We start from the raw sequence: 22,053 nt of genomic DNA, 5'->3' as shown, positions 1-22,053 counted from the left end.
GGGGGGGGGGGGGGTCGGCACTGCGACTGCGATTTTCATTGCAAACGACGGAAATAGCACTTCCGGCGCGACGAAAATCGCATCATGTGAAACAGGCTTCAGTTGCAGGAGCAGCGGCCCAACCGGCTGGTGCACAATAACTTTGCCGCAGAGGGACCTTCCTTCATCTGGCTGTCGAACAGCCTGCCTCTGCGGACCTCGTTGCGCACCTGTTCTTTCAGCAAGTTTTCCTCCGTACTTAGCACGGTGGAAAGATGCTTATAAACAGCTACTCGGAGCTTCTGCTCGGCGCATGCGGACGAGGCGGACATCATTTCCAGCGCTTGCACGGATTTCGCGGGACTCTCGATGGTCTGACCACCGCATCTCATGCGCGAACGCAGGTGGCCCTCGGCTATGTTGTATTCGTCGTCACCTCTGCTCAGACGTCGTTGCTCCTCGTCCAATGCGTCGTCGTCCCTGTCATCGTGAAATGACTCAACCATGTCGGCTTGCTCAAGGTCAGAAACCTCAAGGTCAGAAACCGAATACTCTCCGCACGAGATAACATCGGAGCCATGCGATGACGAAGAATCGTCATGCTCGGCTGCATTGTCACTGGGCTGCTCCCGTTGGTGTTCACTAGCATCTCTCACACCATGGCTTAGATCTGCAGGCCTGTGATGACTCGAGAGAGGTTGGTCGTGCGGCGGCCTGCAAAAGAGAGATGTATGTTACCCCAGGGCCGGATTAATAAAAAATGGGGGCCCTGGTCTAATGCGCATACAGGCCCCCTTTCTCTATACTGACTCCCCCCCCCCCCCCACCTGTCGCCTGCTACACTACTGGAAATATGCCATGTATCATATTAATTCCACCAAATTAAAAAGAACGATGTGTGATCAACGGGATTATTATTATTGTTACTATTATAAGGAAAACAACAAAACTTGCTTGAAACGCGTGCTGTTGTAAACACCAACACATATGTTCACTTTGTGATTAATGTGCATTCTGTTTTCAGCCAAAGCAAGGCTTTAAGGAAAGGTTTAGTGCACTCAAGACGAACAAGAACGTAGAAAAGACAACACAGCTCAGATGTCGGTCCTTCTGAAGCTAGGCTTTGTTTGCACCACTAAGCTTAATCCCATGAGGAGACGCTGTTAAGAATGGCGAGCTGCAATGCAAGATTGCCACCCAATTACGACTGGGGGACAAGACGCGCATCCCCCACTCTCCGTCGCTGCAGCTAGGATGCGTTCAATGAAGCGGGCTTCGTGCTGAAAACCGCCGCCATCCTCCAGCCCCATCGCCGTTGTGACGGAACGAGTTCGGTGGGCGAACTATTGTGCCCGAGCTCTCCAGCGCGGACCTGATCTGCTACGCATGAGCAAGCTGCCGCGGGACAGCCGTTTTTTGTTGCTTCCCAAGCGCGACCGGGACGCAAGACAACGAGCTACCCACCATGGCTCCGAGCTTCCCGGAACGGCGCCCCTCTGACGTCGGCCCCGGACATTGGAATGTGTGTGCCTATGTGAGCGTAAACTCTTCTGCGGAACGGCGCCCCTCTGACGTCGGCGCCGGACATCGGAATGTGTGTGCCTATGTGTGCGTAAACTGTTCTGCGGGGCGGCGGCAAGTTGACAATGAGTAAACGAACGTTCGCGTCACCTTGTATCGCGGGAAGACCGAGTGTTTAAAAACTGCTGTGGTGCGAATGCTGGACACACTTCTCTTGAGCAGTCATGTTAGACTGACACAGTTCTCTCGTGCAGTCATGTTGGACTGACACTGTTTTTCTCAAGCAGTCATGTTAGACTGATTTAAATGCTGTAAATAAACCCATATTCATCGTTCTCGATGAGAAGCAGTTCTTCCCTTCTTCAACGTCCTCAGCGTGGATAAGTTGGACGACGGCATGAGCCAGCTACCTTCAAATTCATGCCGGACTCCAATCTTGACAAAGGATCACGAGCGATGGGATTGAGCCCCCAATCCTGACAACTGGCTGACAGCGGTGAGATGGACTTTGCGACGTGGTGCTGTGACTGCGGTGAGTGCTTGGTTCTTGCTTTGACTCTCTAGGCTTCATTTTGTGGTTGTTCTGTTTACAACAGTAAGGAAGCTAGATTGTTGAGTGTTAGCTAGGTTGTGTTTTCCTAGCTAGATTTAGAGAGCAGGATCAAAGCAGAAAAGCAGCAATCATGGAGTTAAGGACACTGCTGAGAGACGAATTGTTGATTGTTGGTGAGGAACTTGGCCTAGATGTGCGCAAGGAAATGCTAAAATCGGAATTATTGGAGCTAATTTCCAATCAGGCCAGTGAGGAAGATATTAAAATGGGATTGGAACTTCTCAAAAAGAGAGAGAAACGGGAAAGAGAAAGAGAAGAACGGGACAGAGAAAAAACGAGAGAGAGGAACGCGATAAAGATCGCGAGTTAAGAAAAATGCAACTTGAACTTGAAAGCAAACGTTTGGAGTTGTCTCAAGGATGTGAAGGCGCTCTGGGACGATCAAGTGAGGCAGAATCGTACCGCATGGACAGGCTATTGAAGCCATTTGAGGTCGGGACCGACATAGGCTTGTTCCTAAGCAATTTTGAAAGGACTTGCGAAAAGATGAACTTCGGCCCGAGTACATGGCCACAGCGGTTGCTGTCTATGTTGCCGTGTGAGGCGGCGGAAGTAATCGCCAGATTGAGTGCACAGGATGCATATGATTATGCAAAAGTTAAGGCTATTCTCCTGAAGAAATACCGCCTTTCAGCCGAAGCTTTTCGGCAAAGGTTTAGGAGCACAGGCAAGAAAGATAGCGAGGGATATCCGGAGTTTGCATATAGCTTAAAGGCCAACCTAGTCGAGTGGCTTAAAAGCGCGGAAGCGCACGACAGCACAGACATGATCATTGAATACATGTGTCTAGAGCAGTTTTACAAAACCATCCCCCAAGCTGTGAAACTGTGGGTGCAAGACAGAGGGAATGTAAACACTGTGGAAAGGGCGGCCGAATTAGCCGAAGAGTACGCAACCCGTAGAAAGTTGAACGCCGAGGACGGAAACTGGGGCGGTCGAAATGGACCGCGGAAACCATTTCCGTTCAAAAGGGGTGCGCAGACTAGACGATCGGAGCCTGTAGACATGGCGGAAAAGCCCGCAGAAAAGAGCGAGGAGAAACTTAACGGAGAAACCGCACAAAAAGAACAGAAAAGAAAATTCGAATCTTTTAGACCAATTCGCTGTTACAAATGCCACAAACTGGGACACATAGCTGTAAACTGCGAGAAGTCTAGCGTAGTTTTCTCCTACGTGGAGGAAAAAGATGAGAATATGGAACTTTTAAGTCCATATTTTCACGACCTGCAAGTTAATGGAAAACCATGCCGAGTGTTAAGAGACAGTGCCGCCACGATGGACATTGTCCATCCGTCTTACGTGACGGTAGATGACTTCACCGGAGAAGTAGCATGGATAAAACAGCTTGTAGAAGAACACAGCGTGTGTCTGCCCATGGCCAAAGTCAAAATCAATGGACCATTCGGGGAGCTAGAGACTGAGGCTGCAGTTTCCAAATTTCTGTCACTGCAGTATCCTTACATCTTTTCGAATCGTTCGAATCAGTTACTGCGTGACAAAGGGCTCAAACTGGGAGAGGGCATAGTACAAGCATTGACCCGAGGCCAAGCTCGTAAGATCGCGGCGCTTTCGGCTGAAAATGCTCAAGCTCCTCCAGCGGAAGCAGAAAAGGAGATAACTTCAGTACCCGAATCCGAGCTAGGCCCGAGGGACAAAAGAAAAGTTGAGGAGAGCCTGCCAGCTGACCAGCTCAATGAGAGCGTAGCACTAGAGTGTCAAAGTTCTAGCCTGCAGGAAGAGCAAGCTGACGCACTCACAAGCGAGACAGGGTCGTTATTATCACCGGCCTCAAAGAACTTTTATCAGCTCTTACGTGCGGATAGAGAGTCACTGGCAGCTGAGCAAAAGAATGATGAGAGCTTAGCTAAATTACATGACACAGCTAAAGAAGACATTGCTAGGCGCAACGTGACGATACATGAGAGAGGAGGATTGTTGTATCGGCACTACAGAGATCGAAAGGGTAGGATTTTAGATCAGTTAGTCGTACCTACTAAGTATAGGGAGGACCTTTTGAGTCTCTGTCATGGAAATGGGTGGTCCGGCCACCTAGGCATAAACAAATCAAAGGAAAGATTGCTTATGGAATACTACTGGCCTGGCTGTTTCAAAGACGTAGAAAACTTTGTAAGATCATGCGACGCCTGCCAGCGTTCTGGTAAACCAGGAGAGACATGGAAAGCTCCACTGACGGTAGTGCCCTTAATAACAGAGCCTTTCAGACGACTTGTAATAGACTCGGTGGGGCCTCTTCCAAAAACAAAATCGGGCTACAGGTACTTGTTTACCATGCTGTGTCCGACTACCAAGTTTCCAGAAGCAATCCCTTTGAAAGAGTTCAGTTCCACCGAAGTAGCAGACGTGCTTTTGACAGTGTTTGCACGAGTTGGGTTTCCAGCCGAAATTCAGGCAGATCAAGGGTCAGTATTCACGTGCGCACTGACTTCCACATTCTTGCAGAAGTGCGGGGTAAAGTTAATACACAGTTCTGTCTATCACCCTCAGTCAAACAGTGTAGAGAGGTGGCATTCGGTGCTTAAGCGAGTTTTGCTAGCGCTCTGTTACAAGCACAAGGAGGACTGGGAGAACTGTCTGCCGGCAACTTTGCTTGCTTTGCGAACGGTTCCACATGAAGCGACAGGGTTCTCACCAGCAGAACTAGTGTATGGGAGGACACTCCGTTCTCCACTGAGAATGTTAAGAGAGATGTGGGAGGAAAGAGGGGAGAGTCCAACAGTGGTTGAATACGTGCTAAATTTACTGGAACGGCTAAGCGCAACCCAAGAACTAGTCGGAAAGAACATGGGAGTAGCTCAAAAGAACGCGAAATTCTATTACGACAAGAATGCGAGGCTTCGTACGATTAACCCCGGAGACCAGGTAATGATCCTCAAACCTTCAAGAAAGAACAAGCTTGAAGTTCACTGGGACGGGCCCGTTAAAGTGTTGCACCAACTTTCAGATACTAACTATGCTTTGAGAATGCCCGGTCGCAGGAAGGAAGTGAGGATATATCACTGTAATTTGATGAAGCCGTATGTAGAGCGGAGCGGAGTCGTTAACTATACCATCAAAGAGCCGGATGGCACTAGTACCAAGTTTAAAGAGTATAGGGCGACCTCCAACTCTGAAATCGGCCTAGAAGAAGTAGTAGAACACTCGGTAAGCTCGCACGCTCTAAGACCCGAGCAGCTAGATGAGCTAAAAGAGGTGTTAGGGGAATATCTCGACAGATTCAGCGATCGGCCGGGTAGAACCGAACAGATAACGCATGAAATTGAGCTGACATCAACCGAACCAGTAAGACCAAAGCCTTAGAGGGTGTCTCCAAGACAGAGAGAGATTATGGAGGCAGAGATACAGCGCATGCTAGAGTTGGGAGTTATTGAGCCCGCTGAGAGTGACTACACGTCACCGCTAATACTCGTAGAAACCCCTAACAAGGACCCTCGACCGTGTGTTGACTACACGAAGTTAAATGCCATCACTAGGGATCAGCTGTACCCGATACCCAACATTGAGGAACGAATTGAAAGAGTTAGCGCTGCTAAATACATTTCAACTATAGATCTCGTGCGGGGGTACTGGCAAGTTCCCCTTTCAGAAAGTGCCTGCCGCTATGCCGCATTCATCTCGCCTGTAGGCACTTTTCGCCCTCTCGCACTCAGCTTCGGGCTGAAGAACGCACCATTTAGCTTCTCTAAATTAATGGATATTGTCCTAAAAGACTTGCAGGAGTTGGCCTCTCCTTATCTTGATGATATGGCCATTTTTTCGGACAGCTGGGAACAACACGTATCGCACCTCAAACAGGTGTTCTCACGGTTGCGGGAAGCCGGCTTAACGATGAAAGCGGAAAAGTGTAGGTTTGGTTGTTCGCAGGTTACTTATCTGGGCCATGTTGTCGGTCAGGGCATGAGACGGCCGGCTGAGCTGAAAATAGCTACGATTGAAGAATTTTCTCAGCCGTGCATGAAAACGGACCTTCGTTAATTTTTGGGACTTGTGGGGTACTATCAACGGTACATTCCGAATTACTCGCAATTGGCAAGTCCATTAACAGACGCCCTCCGTAAGGGAGCACCGAGTAACGTACACTGGGATAAGGACAAAGAGAACGCTTTCCAAAGTTTGAAAACGCTATTAGTTTCTCGTCCTGTGCTTCGCGCGCCAGACTACACAAATGAATTCATAGTTCAATGCGACGCAAGCGACAGAGGTATGGGCGTGGTACTTAGCCAGGTCGGCGACGATAACGAGGAGCATCCTATCCTCTACGCTTCGTCAACAAGACGTTCTTTGACAGCTTTTGCCATATGCTCGATAAGTTCATCACAAATGGTTTTTGACAGATATGATGGGTGACCTTTTCCTTTGTTCCCGTAGCGTTTTATGTGCTCCTCTAGAAAGGGATCAAACTTGCCAATGGTCTCAAGCATTCCCACATGATTGCCATTTCTCGGTGAACCAAAAATCCCCTCACTCCTCGCTGTGTAGTGCCCAGGCAGTCACTCTCAGACTTCTGCAAACAAGCACTTACCCGAGCCCCGCGGCGCTGCACAAAATGTACCCCGAACTGTTCCCAAGCCCGGAATGCCCTCTGTGTGGTGCCCTGCGGGGCGTCGCCTCTGCCGGCCCCCCTTCCACCCAAGAGGAAATGATGAAGCTCAGTAGGGCCCAGGACCAGACTTCTCAATTCCTGGCAGTCCAGAGGGCTCGCGAGAGGGCCGTCAGGTTTCACCTGATGGTCCCCGAGTGAGTCTAGCCAGGTGACGTTGAGTTTGCTTGCGTCTATAGTGGACCACATAAAGTTGTTTCACTCACTCACTCACTGCCCTAAACGGAAGGTTGCGCTCGGCTAGAAGCTTAACTACAATGACTACGCGCTTTAACACCTCTGTCCAGTAAGCGATCTCAGTGACAAGATGATTAACCAGCTCCTTGTCAATTGTGCTGCTCGAGTTAGAGCGGGCGAGCCGTGCTGGCACGTAGTTCCAGTGCTCGACGCTATTTTCATGTGCGCAAACCTTTTCTTCTGCTCTTTTCCAATCAAAAAATCCGTGCGTGGTGAAAGCACTTGAGTTGCTTGAAATCGAAAATAGTTTGCGCATGAACCAGTAAATGGAAGCTTTGGACTCCGAGTACATTAACCAGTGTCGCTCGTACGCCTCCCCATTTACAGCCTTCCGCACGAAACGATGAGATGACATATAGCGTTTCTAAGTTTTGTATTGCCTTTCGGAAGACGGAAAACTTTCTGCCCGATTTTAAAGATACAATGGCCCTTTCTCAAGGGATACACTCCAAAAGCTGTCAGCAATAACTTCCGCCCTCAACGACACGATGACGCTCACGACATCTGACAGGCCATCACACAGAGAAATGCGAAACACGAAATCTTTGAAGTGATTCGTTTACTGCTCATTACTCTTGAGTAGGTATACCTTAATTGCACCTCACTGCCAGCATCGTTTTGTAACAAGATGTTATATAGGTCAGGCCTTGGTTTGTTTCAGGCTACTCAGTCTGTTTTAAACGGTCAACCTGTCTATCGTGCGTGTCCAAACTCCTGAGCCCACCATAATAGCTAGTCACACGAATCTATAAAGATTCCTGCATGTTGTACACATGCACGGTGCTCTCTTAATTGTCGCCCTCACAATCAGTGCAACTACAGGATTCCGTATTGCCTTCTACATAGTCAAGAATACTGCGTCCCTTTAACAGGATACCTTTACTAAAATGCATCATTACGGTTAGTGCTTATCATTTCAGCGCAATGATAGCAGCATTCTCTCAGAATGCTCCAAAGTTTTCTTCTCGCTTCAGAAGCCATTGAAAACACGGGGCAGGCGAGAGATGGAAATTTAAGACGATGAGCAAAACAAGTCCACTTCTCGAAACGTTGGCTCCTGCTTTCACGTTGTTCTCGTTTTGCTCATCGTCTTCAGGAGCCATCGTATTTTACCTGTCGATACGGATGCACCCAAGGTGAAGCCGACGATCATTGTAAAACCCCTTTCAATGCTGAAGCAGTCCCACTGCGGTGGATAAACGAAAGACAGGGATGTCGCTGGAGTAGATACAATTTTTTTCGCTTGTTGCTGTAACATTTAGATTGTTCAGGACACGCAAATTGGACATATCAACCAAACCGGCTCTTGGATCCCATACGCCACACTAAACAATTCTTTGACTGCCATTGGCGATGCGTTATATGAGAGTCGTAGGGGAGACGCATCACGGAATATGTTATCCGGACCCGTGCACGCCTGAAGAAGTTTGGGGTAACAGTAGAACTGCTGATGTCAGCTGTACTTGTAAGCGAGCGATCGAGAAATAAATTGCTGCTGTAAAGGTGGAAGCTTGTCGAAAAAAGCTTGTCGCAAGCTTGCCGATCCCTTAAAAGCCTTTCGATAACTAGCCTCCTTTTTTTTTTCCTTTCGTTACCTCATGCCTCGTGCACGCGCTGACTAGGTTCCTCATCCACCGCTCGCTTCTGGAAGTGTTTTGGCATCAGTGGTTTTACGACTTATTCATTCCTGTTTAGATTAAACGAACAAACTGTGCTCTCATCCTGTGTGTGCATAAACTTCCATCATTCAGGCAAATTTCCTAGCGTCGCTCAACGTTTGCTCTTATCCAGAGGACAGGAGCAACGCACCTGGCTTGCTCTGCCCGGGCAGGTGACTGGCACGTGTGTGCCGTTGGCCCGTGCAGCAGCTGCTCGCCGTCGAGGCTGGTGCGGCACCGTCCGGGGCAGCTGATGTACCGGCAGCGCCAGCACTTGATGTCTCCGACAGTCCTCTCCGGCACGTAGAGGAATTCGCCGACCTTTTTCGTAACCTGCACGGACACGCGATCTTGCTCGGCACTTACAACAACAACAACAACAACAACAACAAAAACAACAACAACAACGATCGTCGATTAAGAGGAAGCGTTAGCTCGGGCCCAACTTCAACGCGACCGATTCAAATATATGTAAAACGCAAAAACGGTTTTCTTGAATAACCTCTGGACCGATTTTAACGAAAGTTGTTGCATTCGAAAAAGAAAGTTTAAATTCTAGTGAATGTTTGAAGCGAAATTTTGATTTAAGGCCTGAATTTTGTTTAAAAGATCTTCAAAAATTCTAAAATGTGAAAAATACAGGAGCACGAAGTTTACAAATTATAGCTCTGTATCAATAAAAGAGATCAATGTTTTTAAATGGCATCCATTAGATCTCGCAAAGCGGACAAATTCTATATATCAATTTATACCTTACGTGAAATTGTTACGTTGTGTACAGGGGTTCTGCAAAAGTTGTATTTCCATATTAGTGATGTTTTGTAGATTCACGTGTAGCATATCAATTATGTCCGCTTTAGATGTACTATCCGATGCAATTCGCAAAATTGTCATATCGTTTTCCCTTGCTGAGTTACAGAGTCGTAAACTTCATTGTTTCGTTTTCTTGAAATTTTTGATTTTTCCTACTTTTTAATAAAAAGTTCACGACTAAATAAAAAATTCGAAACCAACAGTCACTAGATTTTAAGTTTTTCTTTTCAATGCAACAGACCTCATCAAATTTACTGCAGTGGTTGCCTAGAAATATGAATTATCCTTTTACATGAATTTAGATAGGCGCACCCGAGATAAAGCTTCCAATTGAAGAGTAATTGGGTGAATGAAAGCAAACGCGCAACAACGAAGGAAGACAACACCGCCAGTCACGTGACCAACGGCGTCTTCGAGGTGGCACATGTGAGATGTGAGTTTTGCGATCCTAAAGGTGAGTCTTACGAGGATAAGCAGTAAACCCAAAAATTGTTAGCAGTCGTTCAAACAGACTGGTAATGAGTAGGATACGCGGATTTTCCTGCAATTTGCCATGGTTTGCTGAAGAAGCTTATCTTTCCTTATAGTCCTTTGTGGTTCACATGTACTGCGTGGCACAATCGCAACATTGAGCGCTTTAAGTTTACAACTGATCAGTCTTATCATGTACTTTCTAGAGCGCTTAAACAAGTCTCAACACATGCTACGATGAGTGTCGCCTAATATAGATTGGGCAATAACAGCATTTTACGTATTCTGAGCAATGGTTTTTGCTTCTGTGTGACATTCTTTTAAAAAGTATAATGGTAGAAATCGAATGCGAAATGTTGAACATGCAGGAAAGAATTTGCTTCAAGAAGCTTAGTACGAGTATACGAAACCAAAGCTTTTGTTCGAATGAAGAACGACGAAATTTTTGCTAATTGAAGGACTGCACATTCTTCTTACTGAAACGCTGTAGTTGGGGCGAACACAGACGATAGAGCCAGCTGTAGATATAGTATTCTTATTATGCAAGTACCCTATCCACATATTCTTTTCCGCAATGAGAAGCACTGACGTCAACCACAAATGCTGCAGTGTCATACATAGTTTCGTTTTGCGTTAGAGGCAGGTTAAGGTTTAGAGATTCAGTTTTTAAAAAATATTCACGTTTTGATCGCGTCGTCCTAGAACTCGTCAGTTTTTTACGCAATCGCCAAAAGGCATCCAGCCGTCACAGTTATTTGGCTTTAACGTGTTAGTTTATACGGATCGATCGTCAACCTGCCCACTTACCCCATTTCTGAAGGTTTTATGGGTGTGTTTCCTTTCTTCGGCAGCGCGGTGTTCGGCCTCATCGTGTTCCTTGAAGTGTTCGTGCACGACTTCGACGTGGTCTCCGGAGTGCGCGGAACCGCCTATACTGGAAGCCATGGAACCGGGCATCGTCGGTTCAGTCGAACAAAATGAGGCGCCGAATAACGTTGGCGACGCCTCCGGCGAGACACCACGTCGACGAATGATTCGCGCTCGTCGGTTGCGAGTACGCCCGTGATGTCCACCCTCCGCATGAAGATAAGCAAGCTATGCGCGGCGATAAGAGTGTTTCGTTCCTCCATGATATTCTGTGATAAGACGAGCGAACGGCTCTTCGCGTCTGCCACGACGGCGCGACAGCGCTGCGAGTGGTGTCACCAAACGCGAAGGTCGCGTGTGTCGTCTGCTACGTATCAGTAGCAGGCGCACAGACGGCAAGAACACCTATTCGTTTATGCTTGCGAGGCCTTGCGGCTGGCAACAGCAGTGTTAGCAGGGATCACGAGTTTTATAAGCTCCATTCAAACTTCAACGGGGTGGGTGACTTGGTAAACTTCATGTGATGCGGCCGGCCACGCAGTGGCACAATTTGCGCTGCACTTCCCGCATGCGTCATATATATATGTATATATATATATATATATATATATATAACCGACTAAATGACGAATATAAATCAATTTATAACTTTGAATTTTTCCTTCGTTTTACAGCAGGTCAGTCGATGAAATTTGGTACCATTTCAGACACAGACTGTGCACGTAGGTGAACCAGTACGCTCCCTTAATTGACAGAACAAAAGATCAATCCCACATTAATGACAGTCGTCTATCTCATGTCTTATCTTTGTAGCACCTAGTAGGTATTTATTGTATCACCGAACCTTTCTTGGTCTTCTCACGTCCACACTGTCTGCGCTAGTAGTCGCAGATCTTTAGGATACCTACGCCGTAACTTGAGCAACTGCCCGAATGACGTTCGCAAATTGACTTTTGAAATACTCGTCCGTCCATAGTTTGAGTATGCAGCTCCTATCTGGTCACCCTGCCACAATTATCTAATTACCTATCAAGAATATGCACAGAACAGGCCCGCTCGTTTCGTTTCGATAACGTTTCCATTCGTTTAACATAACAGACTAAAACGAAGGCTATGTTTACATTGTCTGATTTTCTACTTTACGTCTGCCTCTTCCACCTTGTACGTCACGCAGATTACATAATAATCTAAGCTTAATTCGCATCTACGGCACGACGGTGACTTTCAATGCGCCATTCGCCTCTGGAATGATCTCCGAGGTGTCACCGTCGCCGAATCTGAGAAACAAAAATTTCGCCAGCATTTAACCACACACGTAACGAGGTGAACTAGATCAGTAGATTTTATTGTTTCTTCTTTGCGTGTTTCTGCAATGTTCATTAATATGCGTTGGTAAACACGATACAGCCATGTGCACTGTCCGTGGGAAATTCCCTTGTCTTTTTTCATAATAGTAGTTCTCGTGCTTGCAATTTTTTAGCACGCATCTTCATATAGCTCTTGCATATTGTATAGCAGTCTCACCTGAAATGTGTGAATTTATGCCTATAGTTTTGTCCGTATTTTTATTGATGTCTGTATTTTTATATGCAGTTCGTTCTAGGTTTGTTTGTTTATGTTTTGCGTTCCCATTGTACTGTACCAGTCCCCCTTAGCCAACGCGTCAAACAGAGCCCTGTATGGTAATTTGAATAAAAAAAATTTAAAAATGATATATGGAACAAATGACACCTTCGGCTGGTCATGTCTTAGCGCTCGGGCGCGATCTCGAAGGTGACGTTGAAACAGGGTTCGCGCCCTGCGTTCGGCTGGTTCTTCTCGATCGCTCTCCTCCATCTTCCAGCGCCCCGAGCCCTGTCCTGTGAGCAGTCGTCGAGATTGAAGCGTTCCCCGCAACGTCATCACAGCAGAGCGTCGCTGATGTTGGTGACGGTCCAGCGTAACCTAGGCAACCTAGGCCACTGCAGGCTGGCGTCTCAACGAGCGGTCGTTCCAAGCTGCGTCCGCCGGTTATCCCGGTAGCGCGGAGAGCTTTGTTTATGCGAAACTAGGGACGTTGGCAGTAGTCACGTGGTTTCTAATCTGCCATTGACTCCTCGGAGAGCGAGTCACACGTTCGGCTTACGTGCTTGTCCTCTACCTCTGAGTTCGGGGAACGCAGGATCTGCCCGACGCTACTTCGGGGGATGGAGGCGACCAGTCGAAGATACCGAAAGTGTACCTGCAGCCATCTCTGCTACACCTCCAGATGTGCCACCTGGTTGCCGGCTCTGTTGTGTACGGAGATACGCAACGAAACGACAAACACTATCTAATTATCTTCAGTCCAACAAATATACGCCTTCAGGGCCTGTTTAGTACTTTATAGCAAACGAAATTAATTTCTTCGTGTCTTTGTGCCGTTTTAAAGCGAGTTTGAACAGGAGCCGACTACTCGGTCATCAGCGGATCCTTCGTAGCCAAGAAATTGAACAAAGTTGGCGTTGCATTCCTAAAATGCACTGCTCAACTTACATGCTTTCACGTTACTAAGCCTTAAGTCTTCTTTTGAGTAGTCACGACAGCGTGAAGGGGGCGTTCTTTCTCCAACGTTGGCCTAAAATTGGTTGCAGATAGACTGCAGCACACCAGTCACGCTTCCTTCTTGATCGACGTGTCGTCGTGCGAGATCCTCTTTGCAGCTGCCGTAATGTGCGATAAGCGCGGTGAGCACGCCCAGCAGACTGCGAGTTAATTACAGCGTACTAAGTACAGCACTTCCAGCAGCGCATCTTAATTAGACCGCGACAGAGATCCGTACGTTTCTCTACGGCCGTACTGTAATATACTCTCTCGCTTATCTTCAACTCTGATATCTCTTTGCCGCGACAATAAGTGCGCTCGCGGACCGGCTTTTATCAGTTTCCCATATTCTCATACGCTACTTTTTGGCGCTCCATGACGTGAAACCTTACTGCGCCTTGGAAATGAACACGTCTCGACGGGAATTATCTCTGCGCCATTCTCTTTGTTCGTTTCTAATCTTTTCTTATCGTCGGTAAACGCCGAGCGTTGCCGATGCCTGCGCGTTGGCACAGCGATGTGCGAGCCAAAGGCGAAAAGAATGAATAGATGTGATGGATTTCTTTTTTTCATGGTCAGGATGTTAGACACACGTATTTTCTCACATGCAATATAGGGAGCAGCACTTTTTGTTGATACAAGAGGCTGTTACACACGTATGCGATGCTCACCGATTGAAAGGGGGTATCGGGAGCGCATGGTGGCAGGAGCTTTTCAGCGCCACCGGCGAGCGCTATACAGGTGATCGCTGGGGGTACAAAGTGCAATCAAAATGCCTCACACAGGCTCTCGTTCTGATGTGACACAAAAATGCATCAGACTCTGTGTTCCCAGTGGCCACAGGTGACGCAAAAAAAGAACAACAACATAAAAATAAATAAAGGCTGGCAGCCACGAACTCCGAGTATCGTACTTCAATCGCTGGGCACTGTACACACATCAGACAGATAACGGCGTTTGATAAAATTCGTGTTAAACGTGCTGCATGGAAAAGAAGCAAGATTACATTTCGCAGCTGACATCATGCGAACTTTGACTTTGGTGGTGATTTTGGTGGATTTTGTTTGGTGGGATAATAAAAGTTAAACGTTTGGGAAAGTTAAACGTGTTGAGACCCGGTGTTTATAACAATCAAGCGGCACAAGAACGATTCACATAAAGTAATTATTTCTATGCCATTCATATTTTTAAAGGTCTATACGTTGAACATGCGATCACTATGCGAACGACACTCCATGGTGCGGTGGTAGAATAGCTACAGGCGGCTTTATCGTTGTGATAACGGCTGGCGATTCCTCCACCTGGGCGTACCTTGCAGCGTCGCAGGGACATGTCACAAGAGGTCCAGTCAACGAGCGCATTTTAAGGATGCAAGAAACAGATGCGAAGTTTCTTTATGAGATATACGGGAAACGAGGTATTGCAAGCCAACATGTGGGCATCCTTTGTTTAGGATAGACTCTCGTTAAGCGCAGGTCACCTATACGATATCAGATTCTCGATTCGAAGGCGCCAACCTAAGAAACATGACGTGTTTACAGTGGCTACGCAGATTGCTATATTTTTCTGGTACATTGTTTCATTCATCACAAAAATAGCAAAATATCTTAACTCGCAGCGCGGCTTTCAAGCAGACGCCTGGAGCATCTTTATTTACGCCGAGGCACACCGCCAGGTTTAGCGTGACTAGAGTCGAAAGTGCGGCTGCCAGATTAAAGTACACTACCTACTTTTTCTACCTTAGACACCTGCCCAAACTGAGACTGAAAGTGCTTCAACTGTTAGGGTACTTGTCTCCGTTGTAGTATATCGCCGTAGTACTACGGAGTATCCAGGCTTCTGCGCTGGGCTGTACTAAGGTCCACGTTCGTTCGGTCTGGCTACACACACACACACACACACAAACACACACACACACACACACACACACACACACACACACACACACACACACACACACACACACACACACACACACACACACACACTTGTCCTAGCACGACCGAAAAACGTCTCGGCCATTAAAAGGTCAATCGAAATTAAGCTGTGTGTAAACGGAAACGGGCTGCCGTGGTTGGCGTCATGCTAGCCGAAAGATTGTCTCTACATTTGACGGTGTTGTGCAATTGACTATACAGTATAGAGTGGGCGCTTAGCAAAGGGACGCCAAACAATCACGAAGCATTTTCGTGGGTGCCCATAGCTTTGTGTGCTTAGCGATGCCACTTGTTTTAGGTTATAATATACTTAAAGCGCGACGCTGTGAAAGATATGGCTTCGCGTGTAGGCAAATCTTTATTTAAGTGGATTATCATTCAGCAATTACTCCGTCAAGTCCTCTTCAGGATTCTTGTGAAAGTTTTCAGTAGCATACGGTGCTAAAGTTGCCCTGGCGCTAGTCACCTCAATTCCAACATCGTGAAAGAGAACTTTGCCATATAGTTACAAAATATTCACTCAGCAAGCGCTGACAGCTGGTATTCTAAGTCATCACAAGTAAAAAGTTGAGTTCAGGTCTCCGAGGACCGAGTAGGTTAATTGTCACTATGTGGAAATATCGTCTACCCTTCTGGAGGATTGGCCAAGAATAGAGTAGCCCGAAAGAATAAACCAGAATACAAAAAATGGAAAACACGTTAACCACTAGTTGAGAACAAATAGCAAAAAGGAACCAGTGCTCTGCGTTCTTCTTTCAAATTGAATCTGTTCTTGTCACGTGCTCATTAATCCTGCCGCAACTAAAGTGAAAACTATGCGAGCAAGCACATAAGCTGCGTGGAATTAACAATTCTCAATCCCTCATCCCGAAATAGGAAGAGCCAGATCAGACGGGAAAGCAATATACCGTATTTGCTTGTGTAAGGCACGCCCTTGTGAGAGGGCAGCGCCCAGTAGAAGATGCAGCACAGCGCCAGAACAGCTAATGCACTCGCACGTCGGAATTCATTTTTCTTGTTTCCGGAGAAACGTAAGGTCAAGTAAAAGAGCGCGTGGAGGCATGTAGTTCTTTTTCACCACCGGCTAGGGTCTTGAAATATATTGACCGTGGCTTGGCGTCGCTTTTACAATAAAGTTATTTGCTTTCCGCATCAAAAGGGAAGATAGTGCTGCGTGTGACCACTGCGGCAGCGAGGAAACTATTGAACAAGTTCTCGGCCTTTGTCCCCCATACAGCGCAGACCGGCAGTCACTCGAGACCACGCTGGCTCGCTTTGATGACCGGCCGCTTTCGGAGCAGATCTGTCCTGGAACGCCGGCCTATGCAGTCGTCACACAATAAGTCGGTCAAGGCACTCTTATAATTTTTGCGTTCGAGTGGCCTATTAAAGAGACTGTGGTTCTCACGGACTTTCCTAACCTCCTCTATTTCTTTTTCGTGCATTTGCTTTTTGTCTCCGCTTTTCTTTTCAGTCTTTTATTTACCCTTACTCTATCCAAGGTGCAGGGTAGCAAACCAGGATCTGTTCCAGTTAACCTCCCTGCCTTTCCCACCCCGTTTATCTCTGTCTCTCTTGGCGGGGAAAGCTGCATATTATTCACAGGACAATGCGATTCCGCATCTCACAATTAAAAGGTTATGGGGTTTTACGTGCCAAAGCATCTTTCTGATTACGAGGCACACCGTAGGGAGGAGTCCGGAAATTTTGACCACCTGGGGTTCTTTAACGTGCACCTAAATCTAAGTACACGGGTGTTTTCGCATTTCGCCATCATCGAAATGCGGCCGCCGTGGCCAGGATTCGATCCCGCGACCTCGTGCTCAGCAGCCCAACGCTATAGCCACTGAGGAACCACGGCGGATCGCATCTCACAATCGTGGCTAGCTTTCCGAGGATATTTCCGGGGCACGTGCTGAACGAGAAATGTCTTGCGATTGCGCGCTTTTAGAGGCCTGCAACAACAAAAAAAAGAACGGTGTCCGTGACCCACAGACTTATTGCTGCGTGAATTTTCATAGTCATCATACAGAGAATTTGAGACCACGAAGTCTCACCACACATTCTCCACATTTTACTATTAAACGGTTTTTTTTTTGTCACCCTGCTTGGAGCAAGGGTAGCACACACGTGACAGTCAGACGCGAACAGCGGTAACGAGAGCAGCCGACTCTTGCCAGATGCATCTCATTACGTAGCCACCGAGCTGCTGTGTTGCGCCTTACGGTCGTTCACTCACGCCTTTGTGTCAGTTGCTGGAGCGGCGGCCCAACCGCCTGGTGGACAATCACTGTGCCGCAGAGGGCCCTTCCTTCATCTGGCTTTCGAGCAGCCTGCCTCTGCGGTCCTCGTTGCGCGCCTGCTCCTTCAGCAACTTTGCCTCCATGCTTAGCACGGTGGAAAGCTGCTCATAAACAGCTACTCGGAGCTTCTGCTCGGCGCAAGTGCACGAGGTGGACATCATTTCCAGCGCTTGCACGGATTTCGCGGGACTCCCGATGGTCTGACCACTGCATCTCATGCGCGAACGTAGCTGGCCCTCGGCCTCGTTGTATTCGTCGTCACCTCTTCTCGAGCATCGATTGTCCTCGTCCAATGCGTCATCGTCACTGTCACCGTGAAATGACTCAACCATGTCGGCTTCCTCGACACACGTGGCGGCCGACCGAGATTTCTCTGTTCCGCTGGTCTGTTTGTGACTGCCGAATAGGCTCCGGACGTGTTGTGATGGGCCTACGTCCTCCTCTGGTACTCCAGCTACTTCTGCATCCGATTTAGTGGGACTCACATTAACGGCTGCCGATGATGCTCGAGGGCGAGGCGAATACTCTTCACACAAGATAACATCAGGGCTATGCAATGACAAATATTCTGCATGCTCGGCTGCATTGTCTCCGTGCTGCTCCTGTTGGCGTTCACTAGCACCTGTGCTGGTGCCTTTCACACCCTGGCTTAGATCTGCAGGCGTGTCTTGACTCGAGAGAGGTTGGTCCTGCGGCGGCCTGCAAAAGAGAGATATTTTAGCCCTCGCGTCCGAGTGGCATGGAGGCCTCAACAACACGATGACGCTCACGACATCTGACAGGCCATCAAAGAGAGGAATGCGAAACACGAAATCTTTGAAGTGATTCGTTTACTGCTCATTACTGTTGCGTAGGCCAGTAACTTAATTTCAGCTTACTGCCAGCGTCGTTTTGTAGCCAAACGTTATATAGGTCAGGCCTTGGTTTGTTTCTGGCTACTCAGTCTGTTTTAAACGGTCAAGCTGTGTACCGTCTATCCTGCGTGTCCATACTCCTCAGCGCACCATAATAGCTAGTCGTACGAATATATCAACATTACTGCGTTTCGTACGCATACACGGCGCTTTCTTAATTTAAGCCCTCACAATAAGTGCAAGTACAGGATTCCCTATTGCCGCCTGCATAGTCAAGAATACTGCGTCACTCTAACGGGCGGCTTTTACTAGAATGCATCATTACATTTAGTGCTTACAATTTCATCGCAGTGATAGCAGCTTTCTCTCAGAATGCTCCCAAGTTTACGTCTGGCTTCAGAAGCCATTGCATTTTACCTTTCGATACGGATGCACCCGAGATGACACCGGCAATTATTATAAAACCTGTTTGAATGCTGAAGCAGTCCCACTGCGGTGGATAAACGAAAGACACTGGTGTAAATACAATTTCTTTTCGCTTGGTGCTGTAACATTTCGATTGTTCAGGTCACGCACATTGGAGATATCCATCAAACTGGCTTTTGGATCCCATACGCAACATTAATCATTCTTTGACTGCCATGGTGATGCGTTATATGAGAATCGTAGGGGAAACGCATCACGGAATATGTTATCCGGGCCCGTGCACGCCTGAAGAAGTTTGAGGTAACAGTACAACTGCTGATGTCAGCTGCACTTGTAAGCGAGCGATCGAGAGATTAATTGTTGCTGCTACAAAGGTGGAAACTTGTCGAAAAACTTCTCACAAGCTTGCCTATTGCTTAAAAGCCTTTCGATGGCTTGCTCCCTTTTTTTTCTTTTTTCTTTACCTCATGCATCGCGTACTCGCTGACTAGGTTCCTCCACCTCCGCTCCCTTCTGGAAGTGTTTTGCATCAGCGGTTATACAACTTACTCGTTCTTGTTTATATGAGACCAACGAGCTGTGCTCTTATCGTGTGTGTGCACAAACTTCCATCATTCAGGCAAATTCCTAGCGTCTCTCAACGTTTTTCCTTATACAGAGGACAGGAGCAACGCACCTGGCTTGCTCTTCCCGGGCAGGTGACTGGCACGTGTGTGTCGTTGGCCCGTGCAGCAGCTGCTCGCCGTCGAGGCTGGTGCGGCACCGTCCGGAGCACTTGACGTACCGGCAGCGCCAGCACTTGATGTCTCCGACAGTCTTCTCCAGCACGTAGAGGAATTCGCCGACCTTTTTCATTACCTGCACGGACACGCGATCTTGAGCGCCACTTATGCATCGAGCGCAGAAAGGCACGCACATATAAGCACAGACACACCACCACCACCACCACCACCACCACCACCACCACCACCACCACCACCACCACCACCAACAACAACAACAACAACAACAACGACAACAACGATCGTTGATGAACAGGAAGCTTTAGCCCGGGCCCAAACTCCGACGCGACCTATTCAAATACATGTAAAACGCAAAAACGTTTTTCTTATATAACCCCTAGACCGATGTTAACGAAAGTTGTTCCATTTGAAAGAGAAAGTTAAATTCTAATGACGTATTGAAGCGAAATTTCGATTTACGCCTGAATTTGTTGAAAATATCTTCAAATTCAAAAGTTTGAACATATAGTAGCACGAAGTTTACAAATTAATAGCTCTGCATCAATAACAGATATCACGGTTCTTTCAATGGCATCCATTAGATTTCGCAAAGCGGACAAAATCTATATATAAATTTATATCTTACGTGAATTTGTTACGTTGTGTACAGGGGTTCTGCAAAAGCTGTATTTCCATATTAGTGATTTTTTCTAGATTCGTGTGTAACATATGAATTTTTTCCGCTTTAGATGTACTATCAGATGCAATTCAGAAAATTGTGATATCCTATTTTTTTGTTGAGGTATAGAGTAGTAAACTTGATAGTTTCGTTTTCACAAAATTTTCGATTCTTGCCAATTTTTAATAAAAATGTAATGATCTAAATAAAAAATTCGAAACCAACAGTCACTAGATTTTAAGTATTTTTTTTAAATGCAACAGACCTCGTCAAATTAGCTGCAGTGGTTGCTAAGACGAAATATTCTTTTACATGTATTTAGATTGGAGCACCTCAGTTGAGCTTCCTCTTAAGAACCATGGGTGAACGAAAGCAAACGCGCAACAACGAAGACAGACGAGACCTGCAGTCATGTGACCAACGGCGACTTCAAGGTGTCACATGTGAGATGTGAGTTTTGCGATCTTAAAGGTGAGTGTCACGAGGAGAAGCAGTAAACCCAAAAATTGTTAGCAGTCGTTCAATAAGACTTGTAATGATTAGGCTATGCGGATTTTCCTGCAATTTGCCATGGTTTGCTGAACAAGCTTATCTTTCTTTATAGTTCCTTGTGGTTCATTTGCCCTGCGTGGCGCAATCGCAACATTGAGCGCTTAAAGTTTACAACTGATAAGTCTTATCACGTACTTTCTAGAGCGCGTAAACAAGTCTCAACACTTGCTATGATGAGTGTCGCCAAATATAGAATGGGCAATAACATCATTTTAGGTATACTGGGCAATTGTTTTTGCTTCTGTGTGACAGTCTTTTAAAAAGTTTAATGGCAGAAATCGAATGCGAAATGTTGAACATGCAGCAAAAAATTTGCTTCGAGAAGCTTATTACGAGTATACGAAACCAAAGCTTTTCTTCGAATGAAGAACGACGAAGTTTTTGCAAATAGAAGCACTCCACATTCTTCCCACTGAAACGCTGTACTTGTGGCGAACACAGACGATAGAACCACGTGTATATATAGTATTCTTAGTATGTTAGTATCATATCCACATAATCTTTTCCGCAATGAGAAGCGCTGACGTCAGACACAAATGCTGCGGTGTCGCACATAGTTTCGTTTTGCCGTAGAGGTAGGGTAACGCTTAGCGATTCAGTATAAAAAAGATATTCGCGCTGGCGTCGTCCTAGAACTCGACATTTTTTGCGCAATAGCCAACAATTATAAAGCATTCAGAGTTATTTGGCTTCAACGTGTTAGATTATATGGATCGATCTTACACCTACGCACTTACCTCAGTTCTGAAAGATTTATCGGAGTGTCGCCTTTCTTCGGCAGCGCGGTGTTCATTCTCATCGTGATCCTTGAAGCTGTACAGCACGTGCTTGTCACCGAACTTGTCAGTCATGAGTCGCGACGAGCATCTAGACACAGTGCAGCGCCACCGATAGCGCGTGGAGTCAACTTTACTAAGCCGGAACCTTCGGCGGCGGTAGATGGCTTTCGGCCTGATGCGGTCGCCCTGCACGACTTCGACGTGGTCTCCAAAGGGCGCGGCGCCGCCTTTGCTGGAAGCCATGGAACCGGGCGTCGCTCCTGGTTCCGTCGTCGGTTTAGTCGAACAAATTGAGGCACCCATTAACGTTGGCTACGCCTCGGGCGAGACACCGCGTCGACGAACGAAACGCGCCCGTCCGTTGCGAGTACGCGCGTGATGTCCGCCCTCCGCATGACGCTACGTAATGTATGCACGGAGGAAAGAGCGTTTCCGTTCCTCCATGATATTCTGTGAATACAA

The 22,053-nt window shown here is 47.1% G+C and overlaps 1 protein-coding gene and 1 long non-coding RNA gene across 3 annotated transcripts; one reads left to right on the top strand and one right to left on the bottom strand.

Annotated features, from left to right (window-relative positions):
• Positions 1-13: 13 nt before the first annotated feature.
• On the bottom strand, positions 14-22,053 carry LOC126521903 (uncharacterized). Of its 2 annotated transcripts, XM_055066169.2 has the most exons (5): positions 21,550-22,053; positions 19,536-19,717; positions 17,516-18,278; positions 8,778-8,959; positions 14-693 (listed from the first exon to the last, which is right to left on the bottom strand). In XM_055066169.2, exons 1-3 carry the CDS (start codon positions 21,892-21,894, stop codon positions 17,564-17,566), a joined length of 1,242 nt encoding a protein of 413 aa, XP_054922144.2. In that variant the 5' UTR covers positions 21,895-22,053; the 3' UTR covers positions 14-693; positions 8,778-8,959; positions 17,516-17,563. The 2 variants fall into 2 exon arrangements, with proteins under 2 accessions (XP_054922144.2, XP_054922145.1); XM_055066170.2 differs by lacking the exons at positions 17,516-18,278; positions 19,536-19,717; positions 21,550-22,053 and adding an exon at positions 10,718-14,287.
• Positions 690-12,505, top strand: LOC129382320 (uncharacterized). Its single transcript, XR_011895148.1, has 2 exons — positions 690-2,032; positions 8,760-12,505. It is a non-coding gene; the product is annotated as an uncharacterized lncRNA (long non-coding RNA).

This window comes from Dermacentor andersoni, chromosome 6 (assembly GCF_023375885.2).
Source record: "Dermacentor andersoni chromosome 6, qqDerAnde1_hic_scaffold, whole genome shotgun sequence".
NCBI lineage: Eukaryota > Metazoa > Arthropoda > Arachnida > Ixodida > Ixodidae > Dermacentor > Dermacentor andersoni.
The sequence above is the reverse complement of the archived record's forward strand: the minus strand, read 5'-3'. Positions and strand labels throughout refer to the sequence as shown.